Source organism: Hippocampus comes, unplaced genomic scaffold (assembly GCF_001891065.2).
Source record: "Hippocampus comes isolate QL1 unplaced genomic scaffold, H_comes_QL1_v1.1 scaffold256, whole genome shotgun sequence".
NCBI classification, from domain to species: Eukaryota; Metazoa; Chordata; class Actinopteri; order Syngnathiformes; family Syngnathidae; genus Hippocampus; species Hippocampus comes.
In genome coordinates, this window is record NW_017806249.1 from 357,219 (window position 1) to 376,307 (window position 19,089).

The 19,089-nt window shown below is 44.1% G+C and overlaps 2 protein-coding genes and 1 long non-coding RNA gene across 3 annotated transcripts in view; 2 read left to right on the forward strand and 1 right to left on the reverse strand.

Annotated features, from left to right (window-relative positions):
- LOC109507772 (cilia- and flagella-associated protein 47-like) overlaps positions 1-10,589 on the forward strand; it is a 39,876-nt gene extending 29,287 nt beyond the window's left edge. Inside the window, exons 51-66 of the mRNA XM_019857420.1 lie at positions 7-141; positions 263-374; positions 463-516; positions 622-719; positions 803-978; positions 1,750-1,857; positions 1,953-2,064; positions 2,739-2,843; positions 2,971-3,127; positions 3,242-3,325; positions 4,823-4,949; positions 5,997-6,175; positions 6,787-6,946; positions 8,345-8,506; positions 10,136-10,304; positions 10,369-10,589. Of these exons, the coding sequence (XP_019712979.1) occupies positions 7-141; positions 263-374; positions 463-516; positions 622-719; positions 803-978; positions 1,750-1,857; positions 1,953-2,064; positions 2,739-2,843; positions 2,971-3,127; positions 3,242-3,325; positions 4,823-4,949; positions 5,997-6,175; positions 6,787-6,946; positions 8,345-8,506; positions 10,136-10,304; positions 10,369-10,542 (2,112 nt within the window). The 3' untranslated portion in view covers positions 10,543-10,589. The remainder of the gene's footprint in view (positions 1-6; positions 142-262; positions 375-462; positions 517-621; positions 720-802; positions 979-1,749; positions 1,858-1,952; positions 2,065-2,738; positions 2,844-2,970; positions 3,128-3,241; positions 3,326-4,822; positions 4,950-5,996; positions 6,176-6,786; positions 6,947-8,344; positions 8,507-10,135; positions 10,305-10,368) is intronic.
- Positions 10,590-11,508: 919 nt separating this feature from the next.
- Positions 11,509-17,810, reverse strand: LOC109507794 (uncharacterized). Its single transcript, XR_002166533.1, has 3 exons — positions 17,799-17,810; positions 12,211-12,217; positions 11,509-11,669 (listed from the first exon to the last, which is right to left on the reverse strand). It is a non-coding gene; the product is annotated as an uncharacterized LOC109507794 (long non-coding RNA).
- The window catches only part of LOC109507791 (transmembrane protein 47-like), an 8,536-nt gene continuing 3,832 nt past the window's right edge, over positions 14,386-19,089 (forward strand). The window contains exon 1 of the mRNA XM_019857448.1: positions 14,386-14,929. Within this exon, the coding sequence (XP_019713007.1) occupies positions 14,701-14,929 (229 nt within the window). The 5' untranslated portion in view covers positions 14,386-14,700. The remainder of the gene's footprint in view (positions 14,930-19,089) is intronic.

Here is a 19,089-nt window from a genome sequence, read left to right on the forward strand (position 1 = left end):
GTGGAGCATGTCTTTACCATCCGAGGGGTGGGTGAGCGCCCCCTGCCTGTGGAGCATGTCGTACTACGCTGTCCCGTGGGCGAGACCACTAGCAGACAGCTGAATGTCCCGAACTACACTCAGAAGACGCTCTCTCTTCAGGTTGGTTTGAATTCCATTCGTTCAATGCATTGCCAATAAGATGCTGCAGATTTTGAAAGGGCGCTTCATTCATTTCTGAACGTGTGTGTGTGTGTGCGCGTGCGTGCGTGTGTGTATTAAGGTGATGACTGACCTATCCATTATTAGCGGCAATTCATCCTTAAAAGTTCAACCCGGTCAAAGCGCACTGTACACCCTGGCTGTGTTGCCACGGAAACGTGGGGAGCTATCAGGTGACTTTTACCTTGGCTACTTTTTCATGCAATTTGAATCGAAGTAGTTAAGGCGAGGGTGCAATGAATGTTAAAATGTTTCTCACAGGTTATCTGTCATTTGATGAGACTGATCAGAGAGATGAGAGATGTGTTGACAAAGGTAATTTTTGGGGGGTTTTTTTGTGTTTTTATTCACACATGACAAAGTCGACTTCAGCACAGAGTGTGAATGACTACTTTTGCCCCCTGTGAACTTCCCTTTCAGGTAATATTGTTGGACGCTACCAAGTGTTCTACACTCTGGAGATAATATGTGAACCAGGATCACCTGTGAACACCTTGAACGTGCAGTGCGCCGTTCACGTAAGCTCAACAACGCTCCAGTCCGGCACCTGAGTATTCGGAAAAAAAATACGAATCAGGTTTCGTCTTTGCAATGTCTCCAGAGCTCCGTCGCCATCGAGATCCCCGTCAGTAACCCGGGAGGAGAGCTCCTCCTGCTCAACGTGGACCTGGAAGGAGCTGACTTGTGTGGAGCGGACTGGGTTTTAATCCCCCCGCAGGAAACACTTACCTATAAGGTCACATTTTCTCCGGGAAAAATGGGGAAGAGCAGAGGCAGGTTAGAGCAGTCCTCTTTTGTTTTTCACACCCGCACACTTGATCATTCACATACAACGCTGGGAAAAATGAAGAGACAACATGAGAAGGATTCGTGCGCGTGGTATGCATGCATGTGTGGCGAGTGCTGTTGCAGTGGCAGTAAACGCAACACAACTCAAGTCATTTTTCAACAAGTGGCAGTTTGGTGAATCGTCAACACAGAAGCACTTGATCATTCACATACAACGCTGGGGAAAATGAAGAGACAACATGAGAAGGATTCGCGCACTGTGTGGTATGCATGCATGTGTGGCGAGTGCTGTTGCGGTGGCAGTAAATGCAACACAACTCAAGTCATTTTACAACAAGTGGCAGTTTGGTGAATCGTCAACACAGAAAAAAAAATACTGTTAGTGAACCACTCCCAGCTATTGTCAAACCAAACATAAAACAAATAGAAGTGACATGTTTTGTATGTTTCTTTAACTATTTATTTGGTCCCTTAATGCTTACAACAATACAGTCAGAACATGTAACTACAATATTTTGTCCTTGAGTAAATGTTTAACTTTGCAAAAATCGGCTGATCGTTTTTTTTTTTAGGTGCGATGTTTGAATATCATTATCTTTGTCTTACGCTGTAATGAGTGTGGTCACGGAACAAATTAAATTTACATCTCAAGGCGCCGCTGTATTGTCATTTCTTTTTGGTCTTGTGATTTTTTTTTTCCTTTGCATTTCAGTCGCACATGTTTACTTATTTATTTTATGTTATTTTTTTCTGTCCCAGCGTGGTGTTCCAGTCTGAACCAGTCGGAGAGTTTTGGTACCAGCTGGAGCTTTATGCCGTTCCCTCTGCTGTTGTGACACTACCACAGGCTTGCTGTCCATTGGGCAAGTAGGTAGCAACACAAAGAGTTTGCCTTAAAAAAATGCAGTTGTAAAGGGTATTGTGTTTTTTTTTGTATTCTCTGTGGTTTTTGTTTGTCTCAGGTGGACGAGACAGTCTATTGCAGTGGTCAACCCAACGGCAGATAGAGTGAAGGTGACCGTGTCCAACAGTAACCCCAGAAACTACACCCTGGAACTGGGTTCAGAAAGCACTGTTAGTATTTTTTTTTTCTTGACTAACCTCTGAGCCTATTGCTCACAATTCGCAGTGGACAAAGTTGGAAGGATCGGATTGTATTCACTTTGCGGATTCTCAGATTCAGCATGGGAAGATTATTATTCTTGATATGGCTGTTATTTGTGCCCATTGTTGTGTCGTCCTTCCTCTGGCTGCTCAACCTCTCTATCTAGCCTCTGTTCCTCGACTCTACTTCTTAAACTCAACCCAAATAGCCAAGGTAGACATTCGCCCCATAGAGCCTGGATTCTGTTCGAGGTTCCTTCCTATACAGGGAGTTTTGTTTGATCATGTGGGGTTGATCCTGCCTGGAGGAAATCAAGACCTCGATGGCGCAAAATTTTTTGAACTTCAATGTGAAGAAGACAAAAGTGATGGTGTTTGGTCCTAGTGGCCCATGTACATCCCGTCCTGCGAACGTGGGCTCCCCGGCTCCTTATCTTAAGCCAACAGTCTCGAATTTGGGTCTCAAACTGGACAGTGATTTTAAATCGGACCGCAAATTGGTGCCACTTTTAAATCCAGCTTCTTTCATATTAGGCAGCTGGCTAAAATAAAGCCTCTCCTTTCTCAAATGCACTTTGAAACAGTCATTCATGCCTTCTTCACATTCGTGTGTGTGTGTGTGTGTGCGTGTGTGTGTGTTTCAGCTTACTGTAGAGCCTTACTCTGCCACCCAACTGGGGGTGCTCTTCACCCCATCATGTATTGGAGAGTGCAACCACGGAGCAAAGATCACTTTCGCCTGCCCTCAGGTGACACACACTTAAAACTTATGGATTGCTCCCTATTTTAAATACATTTCGCCCTCACTAATTTGGTTCAAGGAGATGCCTTTTTTTTTTTTTTTTTTTGCTGTTTTAACCTTTTTCCTCGCTGTAGTTGCAGCAATGGTGTGTGTTGTTGTTCGGGCGAGGTCTCATGCCCGGACGGGAGGAACCTTTAAGCATCTCCTGTGCAGTTGGCGCCAGGGAGTCCTTCATCATTCGCTTCAAAAATCCCACCGAGCACCCAGGCACACTTGGGCTCGCACTTACAGGTCACATGGCAAATGTTGTCCTTTCATGACATTCACGTCCACACACACGTACGTAAAAAGACTGACACCAACATCACTTGTTTTTTTTTTTTTTTTAATATGTCTGTGTAACAGATAAAGATCCAAGTGCTGGCCCTAGCTTGGTTCCAATGACTCCTGACAAGGACGTGTTCTCTCTGTCTCTGAGCCAGATGGAAGGTGTGTTTACTTATTCCATTATACAGAGAAACAAAATGAATTTTATTCTTTTCAAACGAGCACTTTGAGCAAGACGTCCATTTAGCTTAGTGCTAACAAACAATACAAAAGGCCACAGAGAGGGTGTTCCTTCTAAACTTCAACTGGCTCGTTGTCTTTATGCTCCCAAGAACATGAAGGAACGGTACATCGAATTGCGAGTCAAAGTATAACAGCTTTAATGCCAAAAAAAGATCGACACACGACCGTGGAGGCTTATCGACTACACGGTCGGGTGGAGAAGAAAGTCTTAACTCATTCCCTGTTCATATACACTCTTAGTCAACAACCACACAGGGGGTGACACCACCAAACAAGGTCTCTAAGCTTGGTCTTAAGTGGTTTTGACTAAATGCGAGGAAGGGTGTAAAAGATAGTGAAGTGCAGAGCGTCTGTAAATAAAAGGTCACAGGAATAAATAACTGAATAAATAACTGTAGCTCAAGTCCCACGATGTATTCTAACAAGGGTAACAAATAATAAACAGCGTTATAACCCGACAAGCAATGCCTATGTAAACACAAACGGTGCAGCAACACATCCAAACAGACACTCTAAAAAGACTCTCAGGCAAATAAGATATCATTAAAAAGACTAACTGCAGCATACCAAGGGCCATCTCCATGTATATGTCACTTTGTTTGTATCATACTGCTGCTGCCAGGTGGCCAAGGCGCAAACGCCTGTCGACGCAGCCCATTGTCCATTGAATTGAAGCAAATACTGTGGCAAAAATATTTCAAGTAATTACATTCTATTCATTTATTCATTAACTGTATATGTTTTTTTAACTACAAATATAGAGTTACATTTTTTTTCTTAAAAACGCATTGCACATTTTTTTAGCGTTTATAGTTGTCACAAAATAAATTCAACTCGTATTTCAAGGCTCCCCTGGATTCATGGTGAGCACTCTCAGCACGGTTAATTAAGAGATGCAATCTGATCTGATAAGAATTTGCATGTAAATGGGCAGCAAGAAGGTTCAAATAACAGCTTCTGTCCCTTTGGACACGTTGTCATTAAATATCAATGTCAAAGAGATTCAAATGAAATGTTTCTTCTTTTAATTAAGTTACACCTCCTGTGCCATTCTTCCTTCCCTCAGAGTTTTTTTTCTCAGTCCTGAAATTTAATCGTCGCGTCAGCGTCCTTTGTTGATTGCTGCAGTGACTTTTCTGCGCAAACTGGAGCATTTCCAGTGTCTTTTTTAAAGATCAAACTTCGATCACAAAATTACAGACCACAGTTTTGCTCTTGTTAATTTTCTGGAAGCCAACACATCAAATCTATTCTAGTCTACATTAACCCTTTCAGGGACAGCGGCTATATACAGTGGACAGCAGATCATGTTATCTGGTTACAGGGTGCACGAAAGGGTTAAAAGTAGAACCGATCAGTTGGTTTGGCCGTAGTTAATTATGGAAAAATCGATCTATTCTGGGGTTTCTACTGCAGGTGTACAGATAAACGAGGGCGGCAGTTTGGATGTGCCGGTGGTGTTTGCACCCAAGTCTATGGACCCACAACAGGCTTGGCTGTGCATCTCGATGAAGCCACTCAACACCGCCACGAGTGGAAAAAGGTGCGTCGTATTTTCATTTCAGCAGAATTCTGCTCTGGGTGTAACACATGACACAACAATAAAAATTCTCCAACTCGATATTTCAAGTGACAACGTGATCAGAGCAATTAATAAATTTTCACACTTGATATTCAGTACAATAAGGTGAATAAGCTAAGAGTACTTAATAATATTTGAGAAATTAGTGAACACAGATTATTTCAAATGAAGCCATGCTTTCTGACCTTTTGTGCCCACTCGAAGGTTTTTATTATTTTATTTTATAAACTAGTCCCGATTGAACGAAGCAAACTATGAAAACGTTTTTCTTTTTAGTTGAAAATGGCTTACCTTATCTAGAATCCTGTGTTGCATTGAGGTCCAGAAGTAGAAGAATCTACTTTTTGTTGATTATTGCGCCTTTTAGGGCTGTAAATCCCTGTTGTGGCTGGGTATTGATTCAGATTTCCGAAATCGATTCGATTCACGATGGCCCGATTCACGATCCACTTTGATTGTGTTTTCGATTCAGTTAAGGACTTCACCGAGTACCTATTTTATTTTATAAAAGACCTTCTCCGAGGAAGCAATGCTGAAGCTAGCAGAAAGTTCTTGCTGGTGCATTCGTAAAAAAAAAAAATATGAATATTTACATGAAGAATTGAACCCAGTTCAGTAACATGCATCATGTATGTTGTCCTGAACATGTCCTGATTTAAACAATAAATGATCACTTAAATGAATTCCAACCACAGGGCAGGCTGTGTAAAAAGAAAGTGGCCAACGGGCTCGTGATTAGTTTCAATGGCGATGACGCTAGCGGTGGTTAAAGGCGCAGGCGGTACTTGTCGGTTTCTGAATTATTTCCTACGAGTTTGTTTGGTTTTGCGGTGTTCAGTAATGCAAAAGCCAACAAGGCATGACGGGCAGTCTGCCAGTCGCCGTGGCTTTATTTTGGTCTCAATGCAGCTTGCCGGCTCGTGCGCTTGGACTCCTCTTATTATTTTTACCTGCGACTCATGACAAATTGTGAAGCGTTCAGCATGCTCGACGTTCATAATTAAACAGGGCCAGAAAGAAGCTGTCGACCATCTGTTGGATCTACCCTCTCTGCGGGATTCCCCTGAGAGCGCCTGTTGATAATTCACCACTCTGCCTGGTCCAGTGTGAAGCGGGCTGCCAGCTGGAGAAGAGGCTTGATATCCTGCTCACCGGATTTGTGCCAGGAGCTGAAATTAAACATGAAGGTGTGGCTCGCGTGCATCGTTACCTTTTTTTTTTGTAATGGCGGAGTGCCCCGCTTGCTCCCCGAAGACAGCTGGGATAGGCTCCAGCACGGCCGCGATGGGTGGATGGATGGATGGAGTGTCAGCGTGGCGCAAATTCATGTTCGTGTTGTACTTAGACCAAGGAAGTAATTTTGTGATTGACGTCCACTTTCAAATGATGGAGTCTCTTCAAGGTCACGGCAAGGTCAAAAAGGCATAACAGAATGCTGATTATGCGCTGCAAGTCAAATGCCAATTTGCAACATATCACATCATACAGTATCTTTAGAGTCGCGATAAAGGCTTTGCAGATCTTTCATTATTTTGACAACCAATTCTGAAAGGGTGACGCTACGGTGAAAAAGTGGCAAACCCAGGTTGAGATTGATTCGCATTTTGGTATATTTTTGACACATACATATTCATTCAATAATGTTCGCATCAAAAATGCATAGACTGAAATTAGCATTGTGCATCCATCGTGAAGAAGCCGAATAGATCCGGATTGCTTTTGGGGAGCTGTTTTTGCACCTCTATCCTTCTGCGGGTGTGCAGACCCGGTCAATCTGTCTCTGAATTGACTTTTCCAGTTCCCCACGTGTTTGTGGAAGACTTCCAATGCGAGGTGTGTTTCGAAAGTGAAACCGAGGACTGCCTGACTGCCTCCATCGAAGCTGGGAGGAGAGACCCCGAGACCGGCGTTGTGACGCTCACCATCAATCTGCTCCTCAGTCCGGTCAAGCAATGCAGGTGCCGTCACCAAAATCTCTGGGGTGGAAAAAAAGCTTGATGCACATTGACAGGAGCCATCCAAGTGCACATTTGATTGATGCAGACACGCACAAACTTGCAGTCTCATATTTCCTCACAGCTTGACACATCAGCGCTCATTTTCATATGGATCAACACCTCCCAATATGTGAAGAAAAATGTCAGATATTGCACCCCCACTGTGAGCAAGCAAATATGAAGTCATGAAAAGATTGTCGCGATCCAGACGCTCAACAGGGGGGGAGAGCGTTCAATCACTTTGTCCTGTTGCTTTGTGAATAACAGATGACATGCTGAGTAAACACTGTGTTATTGTCTTTTGGAGGGGGTTATCTCCCCCCCACCCATCTATCTCATCTGCATTAATTTGTTACAGCCTGCATGCGCTAAGCCTTGCATGGGTTCACTCTGGATCCTCCTGCTTCTTCCCACTATGGGAAATTATGAATTTGGGTTCATTGAAGACCCTCCTGATGCATCTTTGGTCGCTAAGCTTAAAAAAATACAAAGCTTTTCTTTTGGCCACACGAAACAACACCATAACAGTTCATTTGTGGCTTTAACTCATTTCATCCAAAATGCATTTATTGACCAATAAATTTTTTTTCCCCCCATTTTTTTTCAGTGGGGAGTCACTGGAGTTTAGCTTCTTCCATCATGTTATTCGCATCATATTCTGATCCACATAATTTATTGATGAGTCAAGAATTCAGGTGCGCTGAAAAGGTTTTGCATCGTGTCAACTCAGTTTCATTGAAAAAAGACTTTCAAAACAAGTGCAAAGCACAAGACAGTTGAACATATTATTTATAATCAATAAAACAGGTAAGAAAGTTCCAAACACTCAAAACAAAAAAGACACTAAAATAAGGGCTCTAGTCTCGTGCTGTGTTGAACGCCAAGGAATAAAACTGGGTTTTATGAATGGGCCGCACGGAGGTTCATGTGCACCGGAAGTTCATTCAATAGTTGGAAACCAGCGACAGGGAAAAGTTTGCACTTTCTTGCCCTTGCTTTTGCAATCTTGAAAACACAACCTTAAATTTTAAACATTGTTCTCAGGAACCAGCGCGTATACCATCAGCGCATACTCAAAATCGTCCGTACGACGACGAGGTTTAAAGCAAAGGATGTCTTCCACTGTGAACCCTTTCAGCGTTTAACTGCAAATGACACTTTTACTGCCACAAATGTCCAAATCTTGTTTGTCGGGTACATTGCATTCGGCGTGTCCACCACTGCCACCCACACACTAACATCCTACAATTTCCGATGATCATGAGATGAGCAACTGAAGCATCATAAGCTGAAAGCCTTGAGAATTAAATTCAAGTATCAATGGAAGATGTACGTACGTGTGTGTGTGTTTGTGTGTAGGTGCTCAGCAATTCTAGTGGTGCAGCATGCGTCGGGACAAATCTGGGAGTTTCCACTGGATGTCATCGCCACGGAGGCCCAGGTCGATGATGTCATTGACACAGATGTCACAGAGTTTGGTCAAACATCCGCGCTGGGCTTCTGCTTGACCAGCACCACTCGGTGTGTATGTTTGCTCGATTGCATGTCGGTTGAAAGAAATGATTGCCATCTCTGTTTTCAATTGCAGCTTTTTCAGTCACGTCGGTAGGGGGTGACGGAGAAAGGTGGGCATACTCGGTGCTTTTCTCGAGGGCAAACGGAAGCAGACTGAAGCGTCTCTCCAAACAGCGCGTTGCCATTTTTTTTTTTTTGTCCACAGTGGGAGCCCGAATCGTGACCGATGATCCAAGTCAAACTTTCTTTTTCCCTGTTTCCATTGCTTTGCCTGTCCGGTATTTGAACAGACCCACATGACCAATCAGTACAGCACATTAAGAAAGCAAATAATCACTTTTCAGGACCAGAGATACTGGAGATGCCCTTTCAGCTGTCCGGTACTTGACGATTTTACAATCAGTGATCATTTATAACTTATTTTGTTGTTGTAGAGTTCCAATAACGGTGCACTCTTGCACTCTACACAGATGAGATGAAAATAAATAGTCACTATTATAATGATAATATTTCCTCATATTTCCTGCAATATTTCCAGGTATAAAATAAGACAAAAACACCGAAGCCAATGTCACCAAACCTTTGAGCTGTGATACTCTTGAAAATTACTTTTTCCCTGTTCCTTCTCGTGTTAAGCTTTTGTTTCTCTCGACCATTTTGTCGAGGCCCATATTCTTCAAACGACGCTATTCCTTTTTTTTTTTGTTGTAACTGCCCAAAGGAAATGCCAACTTTTTTGTGGTAGTTGTTCAAGAGTGGAGCAGGGGGTGACCAACATGGAGCCTACAAAAATCCCCAAGGATCACATGAGTAGCCCGTTGGCGTGTTTTAAAAATCCCTTAGTGGTGAGAGGTGATTTCCTGCGATTGTTGCAAAAGTGATCATTTGAACGGTTTGAATATCTCTTTCAGACCGCGTTAAATCATGGTTAAGAATTATTGTGAGAACTTGACGTGATCGGTGTGGGAATGTCATTTATGAGGAATATATTTTTGTCAAGGGTGGTCCGGTGGTCCAGTGGTTAGCGCGTCGACCTCACAGTGCAGAGGTTGTGGGTTCGATCCCGGCTCCGGCTTCCCTGTGTGAAGTTTGCATGTTCTCCCGGTGCCTGCGTGGGTTTTCTCCGGGTGCTGCGGTTTCCTCCCACATTCCAAAAACATGCGTGGCAGGTGTGAGTGTGAGTGCGGCTGGTTGTTTGTCTTCAGGGTGTCCCCCGCCTACTGCCCGAGGACAGCTGGGATAGGCTCCAGCACGCCCATGACCCTCCCGAGGATAAGCTGATTAGAAAATGGATGGATGGATATTTTTTGTCATCAAAGTTAATTTGGGCAAATGTGTTCTTTCAGAAGTGTGTATGAAAGCGGTAGCCCAAGGTAAGCAAAGGTTGGTGATGCCTTATGGGAAGGAGGACCCCTGAGGTTCGGATGTACGATGCACCAAATGATAACACTTTTTTCCCCCTCCCTCACAAGCCGCTCCACGGTTCCACGCTGAGCTAGAAGTCTAGCCCAGCTAATCCCGGAAGAATAACCAGGTCCACTTGTTGGCGGCACATTTACAGGCAGAAGCTGGCGAGGCTCCCCAATTTGTCTTGTCCATCTGTCTAATTTCAAGGAATTCAATTTCAATTCTCAGGAGGCCGGAGCCTTTCACCGCAACTTTCCAGCCGGGCAGCAGCAATGAGTTTGCCGTCAGTCCAGCTTCTGGAATGTTGCCCCCCGTCGATTCCAGCGGCGCCCTCATCAATGTGTTTTTCACCCCCACCGCCAAAAATCAGAGGCACAACGCAAGACTTACCATCAAGGTATTGCCCACGCACGATATATTGAAGTTGCACAACGAACAGCCGGCCCCGATCCTTCCCGCAGGCGTCCGTCATGCAGTGGATTTATGACGTCAGAGGCGTAACCGCTCCTCTGTCTGCACCGTCGTCCAGCCACGGCGCCGCGCTCCTCGCCAGTGAACAGCAGCCCAACTTTGTCACGAGGAACCGGCGCATTCCAGCCCTGGCAAATTCAGCGCCGCTGAAAATCTGCAAATGACTCTTCATCTCTCTCTGTCGATTTCATGCACAGGTGTCACACACACGCGCGACTAAATGGCCCTCCGTGACAGTTTTTTGCTTCGCGCAGAGAGGGATTTTCGATGGCGCCACCCGCCATCAAAATCTCGCCGCAACACGACTGATGCGGCACAACGGATGCTTCACACTGAATTTACTTTCTGTCGTTCGATCCTTCCTTCCTTATTTCTTGCTATCTTTCTTTTATTTAGTTTCTCTGCTTTCTTTCTGTCTCTTTCATTTTGCGTCTTTTTTCATTTTGTCCTTACTTTGTGCTCGACAGTTTAGGATTCCTTTTCTCCTTCCTTTCTTTTTCTTTCATTTTGCCTCCTGTTTTTCATTTTATTCTTCCTCAACGCTCGGTGGTATAGGTTATTTTGTCAAATTAACAAAGTTCTGCAGGATCTCACGAATACATTTGCTCGTCGCCCAACAGAGCGAAGGAACAAATCATCGAAAGCAGAAAGGGGAAAGGGGAGGGGGACTTAATTGGAATTTTCATTTGTGATAATTAAAATTGGGCCTTGGTTTAAGTTGCTTGAATATGCTACCCACCCCCACCGCACCCCCCATTTTAGTACTAATAGTAATAACTCGTTTTAATAGAATCACATGAATATTGAAGTTGAATCTTTTTGTGGCTCCCTTTGCATTTGTCTGTACTGTGAAACTCCTCTACAACGAAATCATGTTTGCAGCAAGAAATTTTTCACAACAGGGGGCTTTTCACTGTAGCAAATTTTATCTCCGATGTAAACACACACACACACACACACACACACACACACACACACACACACAAAACGTATGTGTGTTCTCTTTATTTTTATTCCAATACGTAGTGCATAAATATGAGCATACACTTTTTTGACACTTCATATAGCCAGCGTCATTTTTATTACTTTTATCCTGTCTTCAAGCGTGAATGCTTTTCTTAACTCCTTGGTCTACAAAGGGCCGTTTCGTAGCCATTTTAGCAATGAAACGTTTGTGCTGCGTCTGAAGCTAACAATAACAAATACTTCTTGGACTACTGCACATGTGTAATCCAGTGTGTTGGTTGCTGTTGCCGTTTCCGAACGAAGCAGCAGAGGTCGCTGTGGCATGCTGAGGTTGCATTAAGACTTTTGCGGAAGGCTTGCTTTCGTTGTAGTGAAGCTCATTGCGAGGCAAGAGCAGAGAAAAAGATTTCGCATAACGAAACAGGGGGACTTTTCGTCATAGGGGGAGCAGAAAAGTGGGAATGGCTTTCATGCATGAAAATTTTTTCACACTAGGGGGTATTTTCGCCCATGTAGGTTTCGTTGTAGAGGAGTTTCACTATATTGCTGAGGTTCGGAGGTTCAAACGTGAGAAAATTGTGTAGCGATTCAGTTTAGCCACAAAGAACTTTGTCAGGTGCAATCTGATTTGGCATATGCATAACCTTTTTTTTTTTTTTTAAATTACGTTTTTTTCTTATACTCGGCAGGTGATCAATTTCTCATCCAAATGAAATCGTTCTCACTTGAGTTTGTGTGGTTCAAAGTCAATTTTGAGTTTTATTCAGACATAGAAAAGGAAAGCTCAGTTCCAATGACCTCTTAAAGTTTTGTGCTGCAGTGAAACAAAGGGAAAAAACGCCAACTTGCTGTCATTTATATGCTACGATTTGACTGGTGCGGCTCACCTGACATCAAATTAGCCTGCGGCCCCTCAACTACACTCAGTTTGACACCCCTACTTTTTTTGGAGCCCAGATTTCCACCTTGCACTTGTGTCATTTTGGTTCTGTCTGCTTCACTTTAACCTACCTTCAGATTAATCCCTTTATTAAGATTGCACTTAATTAGTCGCAATTTCAGGTTTTGCACCATCTGTCACGACGGACGGGGAATCAAAGAAATGGCCAAGCAAAACCAGTTACTGCATTCGCTCAAATCAAATGTTACATCTTTTATTCTTTCTTTGTTAGGTAATAACAGAGCCATGGAGTTAACTCGCGTCATAAATCACGTCCCTTCAATTGAGGGCTTTTAAATTATAGCCCGGACAACCTTGAGAAAGATTGAGACTGTGCTCTGAAAACATGTCTTCCATTAAATAAATCATCCTAGTTTTGTGTGTGTGTGTGTGTGTGTGTGTGTGTGTGTGTGTGTGTGTGTGTGTGTGTGTGAGAGAGAGGGACGGGGGAATCTTGCAGTGTGACACCAATGGCTGAAGATGGACATTGTGACGTGCGCGCACTGGTTTCACCTCAGCTCTCTCGAGCCCTGAAAAAAAAAATGTGTGATGTTCAATCCTCCTTAGTTGCGTTTGATGTTTTAGTCTTTTATCACTGGTGGGAAAGCGGAAAAAAGAACGGCAACTTTAACCTCCGCCACCTTTCATCTTGTATTGGACGCTACTAAAAAAGGCTCCGATGAACTCGGCCATGGCAAAAGTTCAGAATTCCCTCTTTTATTTTGTGGTATTTCTATGTGGGTGTGTTCAACGACTCAGGGCTGAGCACCTTTGGTTTGAAGCCACCCACTTTTTATTTTCAAGGGAGATAAAACTATTGCAACACATGACTGCTGCCTATGAGAGAAAAGAAGCTGAGAGAGTTGAGCGGGGACAAAAATATAGATCAGCGCGATTGCACTTAATTGAACTGTGTACATTGAAAATGAAACATTTATTTTGTGAATGCAAACACTTTGTTTTTGTTCTTTCTTCTTTCTACCCACAATTTTGCTGCTGTAGACTGTAAATTTCCCCAGTGTGGGACACATAAAGGATATCTTATTGCACAAACATCAGGCATAGAAGAAAAACGAACTACTGGTGTAGCGAGCAACAGACATTGAGCAGGTCATACAAGGGTATCGACAGCGGTCGATGCCAAACACCCAAAGACACCAACCAGTGACATCACTGCCAACGTCCTCGGCGCACGGCTGGAGGTATCACAATCCGCTGTTCGAAGAAGACTTCCACAGCAGAAATATGCGGGCCATACCACAAGATGCCAACTACTCATCGACAAATTGAATCAGAAGCCCAAACTGGAAGAAGCACAGAGAAAGGTTTTTGGGACTAATGGGACCAACTTTAACCTCAACCAAAGTGATGGAAAGGCCAAAGAAAGGATCTGCCGATGATTCAAAACACACAATCTTATCACTGACTCGTTGTGAAGGTAATGTCAGGCTTGGCCTTGCATGGGTGCTCCTGGAATGGGCTCACCCGTATTATTGACGAGATGACTCATGACGGTAGTGGCAGAATGAAGTCGGAGGTCTACGGAAACCATTTTCTCTGGGAATTCGCAGACAAAACACATCCAAAATAGTCGGGAGAATCTTTCATCATCCAACATTGGACCTGAACCCAATTAAGGAGGCATTTCAACTCCTGACGTGCAGACTAAAGGGAGAAACCTCCAGGAGCAAACAAGAACTGGAAGAGGCTGCAGTAAAGGCCCGGAAAAACCATTGCAAATGATGAAAGCGGCAGTCCGGTGACGTCATCGGTCGCAGCCTTGACGCACTTGTTGCAAGCAAAGTGTGTGTGTGTGTGTGTGTGTGTGTGTGTGTGTGTGTGTGTGTGAAAGAGATCGAGAGAAATGGTACCTGATCATTATTCAGGTTCATTAGCATATTTCATATCCTCCTGGTTCAATTTCAGGTCTTGATCAGACGACTTATGCACACACACAAATCTGTTATGTCATCCCAACTCGTCGTCCTTGACATACACGAGTGCAGCAACTCAGTGAAGCACGCCAGAACTACTATTACTATTAAAATACAGTAAAGCCACCACCTGAAAAAATACTCAAGTCTTATACTGCATCACTGAGTACAGATCTACTTTCAAATGTAGACAGTAAAAGTAAAGAGTCGTCCGGGGGAAATACTTAAGTAAAACGTGTACGTGTACGTGAAAAACGTAGGGACGTATTTGTACGTCGTTATCTCCCGCCAGTAGGGAGCAGTGACGTCAGCGGCTCCAGGTTAGCCTATCAAGCTCCGTTGCTCCGCTCCAGCGATGCCCACAAGGCACACGTCCCGTCCGGCGCGCGGGATCCACCCACGTAAGACAACCGACTTCTCTCCTGCGGGCTTCTTTCCTTCGCACCACCCTCCACCTGCTCGCATCCGCGGCGCCCCTCGCCATGTCGTCGGCTATCACCGAGACGGAGGAATCGGCGCGAAGCTCCCCGCTCACACCGCTCAAGCTGGTCGGGCTGGTGTGCGTCTTCCTGGCGCTGTGCCTGGACGTGGGCGCCGTGATGAGCCCCGCGTGGGTGACAGCTGACGACCAGTACTACCTGTCCCTGTGGGAGTCCTGCTGGAAGCCGACGAGCATCGACAAGTGGCAGTGCAACACCACGTTGAGCTCAGGTGAGAGGAGGGCGTCCCCGAGGACGCTTCATTAGGCACACCGGGGATGTGCAGGAGGGTGGAGGGGGCATCGGTGCCGACAGACAAGCCTACGTTGTATCATTTTCTATTTATTGAAAAAAAATGCATGGTTGTGTAGTTCACGGGTTTTTAAACTTTCTGCGTCCTGCAGGCCAGCACGCTGGGCTCAGGTTAGGAAGGTTAGCGTTGGATGGAGCCAGTGGTGAATTGTTTTCCCGAGGGGCGGGATATACTGTACCCTGGATTGGTTGCCAGTCAATTACAATTTAGTCTTCACTGACCTTAACGTGCGACCTGGTGGTCCAGTGGTTAGCGCATCGCCCACACAATGCAGAGGTCGTGGGTTCGATCCTGGCTCTGGCCTGCCTGTGTGTTTGTTCTCCCTGGGCCTGTGTGGGTTTTCTCCGGGTACTCAAGTTTCCTCCCACATTTCAAAAACAGGCTGATTGAACACTTAAAATTGTCCCTAGGTATGAGTGTGAGCGCGGATGATTGTTCGTCTCTGTGTGCCCTGCGATTGGCTGGCAACCGGTTCAAGGTGTCCCCCCGAAGACGGCTGGGATAGACTCCAGCACCCCCACGAGTTTTGGGGAATGTGGGAGTAAGTTTCGAGCACCCTGAAAACAAATCGTGGAAATTTATTGAAAATTCAAAATTTATCTTAAGTTGTACCCAAATTGTCCTGAGGGGTGATTGTGAGCACAAATGGTCCATCATCTATGAGTGTCCTGCGATTGGCTTGCAACCAGTTCAGGGGGTACCCCACCTATTGCCTGAGGTTAGCTGGGATGGGCTGCAGCACGCCCACAACCCTCATGATGATAAAAGGGTTCATATGACGGATGGATGGGTGGATGGATGTCTATGTAAGCTGACCTGCACTGCTTCCACTAACAACATAGCGACAAACACGTGCGTGTTTTCAAAAGCAGTGTTGCCACTCTTGCAATTCTGTTGCTATATTTAGCAACTTTTCTGATCTCTCATTACCATTGTTCTTAAAGGCAACTAATGAGTTTTATTCTTTTGGCCTTGTCAAACTACACATTTTTTTTTTGTCGTCCATGACAGTTGTGCTGTCAGACTACCAAATAAATATCGTTCTGTGTCGTGAACCAGTTGAGATGTCACGCTACAAGTCTGTCACCGATCCAGACCATGCCCAATCGTTGCGTCCGTCAGATCAGTCCATCGGCACAGTTCCGTTGGGGAGACGAGACAACAGCTCTCAAGGTCACTTTGATGGAGGCATTATGTGCATGTACATTGTTTTTTTGGGGGAGTTCATAAAAGGCAAAAAAAAAAAGAGAAAAAGTTGAGACCTGTTCCTGGTTGGTGGGGAGAGGTCCACATGGGCTATCTATTCTCTAAAAAGAACTTGAGGTAACAAATTGGTTAAATGTCACCGCGTTTGCTAATCGGCTACTAGCTTTGCAGCTAGCAAATGTAGCATGAGGTGAAATGCTACGTCTACTTTCCAATATTTCTCCTTTTGTTCAAGAGGGACTTATTACTTCAGCACTAGAAATTTGTATCTTGTAACGAACAAGGCAGGTTGTCTGATTTTTGATGTGTTGCCGTTGAGGGCTTGTTGCAAATACGTCATGTCGTGTTACTTCGACTGACTGATGCTGCGTCTGAGTTCATAAACACAACATTCTTTGCGTGGTTGTGACTGACTTTGAGGGAGCGCTTGTTCGCTGTCAATCACGCACATACAAAAACTGTGTTTTGGTTATTGACACACGACTTTGCTGATTATTGCCTCCGTAATCCATAGCTATTCAATGCTACAATATGTTCGCTACAGAAAAACAAACCGGCAAATAAATATATATATATAAATAAACGACTCATCGACTATTGGATGTATTGTCAACAACTTTGATCATTGATCGTTGTCATGACTAGTTGACTAATCTTGGCATTCCTCCACTCCACACAGAATGGAATTCAGCACTTCAGTTTCAGTATTTTTGCGTACAAGCTAAGCAGAGTTAAACATCTCAGGAATTTCTGTTACATACAAAAAAAAAAAACCCACCGAAATCGATTTGTAGTGTCGAAATTAGCAGGGAATCATTTAGTTGACCTAAGAGCATACTTGCCAAAGTCATTTTTACCTTACTGTTACATTATTGATTTAAAAAAAAAATGAAATCTTGCCGCGCCTATGCTACCAATTTCCCCATTGTGTGTTTCATGAATCTCAACATGATGAGTTTCACTTTTTGTCTCGGCTCATTCGAAATCAATCAACTTTTGGACAGGATTCCACTTTTGTCATTTATTGCAATGCGCCTGTTTCATAAACATGACAGGTGTGGAGTTTGCGAGCCTTTTTTTTTAATTCGACAGAGCCGTCGATTTAAAATAACGCCACCAAGTTGGAGCCAACTGGTGCTAATTGAAAGAACGCCCGCATAAGGCCGCCGCACACGACTCGACAGTTATTCTGCCTTCGTCAAATCCACCGTCGCTCCTTGGAGACGCCATTGATGTGTATTGTCTGCTGCTGGGATTTTGCGCGTGTGTCTGTGTGTGTGTGTGTGTGTGCGCGCGTACGCGCTCGAGCCAATATTAGGCAACCATATTGAGCTGACCTATTTGTGGACAGCCTCCTGTGAGGGCGATGCTGAATATTTCATGTTACATTTTTGATTTCTCTGTCGGTGCAACCCCGCACCTCCTTTTCCTTTTGCAAGACTTCTTTCACGCGTCGATTTTATTGAAGTTTCTCGCTGCCATTTGCCATCTCCCTCGGCGACTTAGCTGCCAGGCAGTCTCTGCTCATTCTTTAATTGGCGCTGAGGGTATATTTTCTCGAGCTGCTTCGCACGTCGAGTACCGTTGTTGTAGCAATCTCGGAAAAAATTAAAAGCAGTCCTTCCATTTATATTCTATTCCACTTCTGGTAACAGGAGACTTTCCCAGCAAATTTTTGGAGGGGGCAAGAAGCAATGTATGTCCTCAGCTGATTGCTCGGAGCTCAACAACGTCAGATTTAAATGAATGCTGTGATGATACCCAAGTGAACAAAGTGTTATTGATGTCATTTATATATATATATATATTTCTTTTTGGTATCAACTTGCTATGTGCACCAATTAAATAAAAAAGAGATTTCGATTCTATTCGACTTTGGAAATACCCCTACAGATTTCAAGTTCGACATTTGTGAATTTGTGGGTTTTTTGGGGGGAACATACACACCTTTTTTTTTCAGAAAAAACATGCTTATTTCTTTTCTTTTTTTTAACCCAATTCACTGAATGTGTGTGTTTTTTTTAACCTGATCCCTGCCTATACATCTTTTTTTATTTTTTAAAGGATAAGCGTTTCGGAAAATGAATGAATGGAAAAAAAAATAGTCACGATAAGTCACTCAACATACAGACTGGCTAATAGCCACCCATTTTCGACAAATCCACACTCTCATTCTCCTGACGCCCACATCACTCACCGGACCAGGTGAATACGCAATTCTAAAAATATGAGATAGCTTCGGCCGTAATCGATTGCAATCTGCCTGTTTCTGAAAAGGAGCAATCCGTTCTAAATTTCCACACCGCCGTCAGGTGATAGTTTGACTGACTGCATGAGATGCTAATTAAAGGAAGACAAAAAAAAAAAAAAAAAAGAATAGGTAAGTGTGTCGTGAAAAAAATTCACCCGATAAGAACTTTAAATCTTGAAAAAAATACAGACAATTATATGTGTCCATTCTCTCCAGAAAAATCTTGAAAAGGCGGAGAAATACCGCGTCCGACTTCATTCCAAAGAAATGGAACTGTGGAGAAAAACCTGTTCTTTTATTCCCTTTTCCAAAGTCGCTTTTTTTTGCTTTTCTGCGGCTTGATAAAAGATGAAGGGCACGACGCAAACCGGAGCTTGACGCTGGCATGTGGAACAAGGTCTGGATGCTATTTAAGTGCACGTCAAGCTACCGCGCCCACTATATATAAATACGGCTCGAAAAGATTTTCCAGCGCAGGCTTTTTGTCAGCTTAAGTGAACTAAGTGCTCACTCTCTTCAATACCTTTTTCCTTGTCTCCTTCCTCTACTCGTCGGCTCCTCCCGCCGTCTCTTTTCACGCTGCCCTCTCTCTGTCCTTGTCATGGCACCCCGCTTGTTCCCC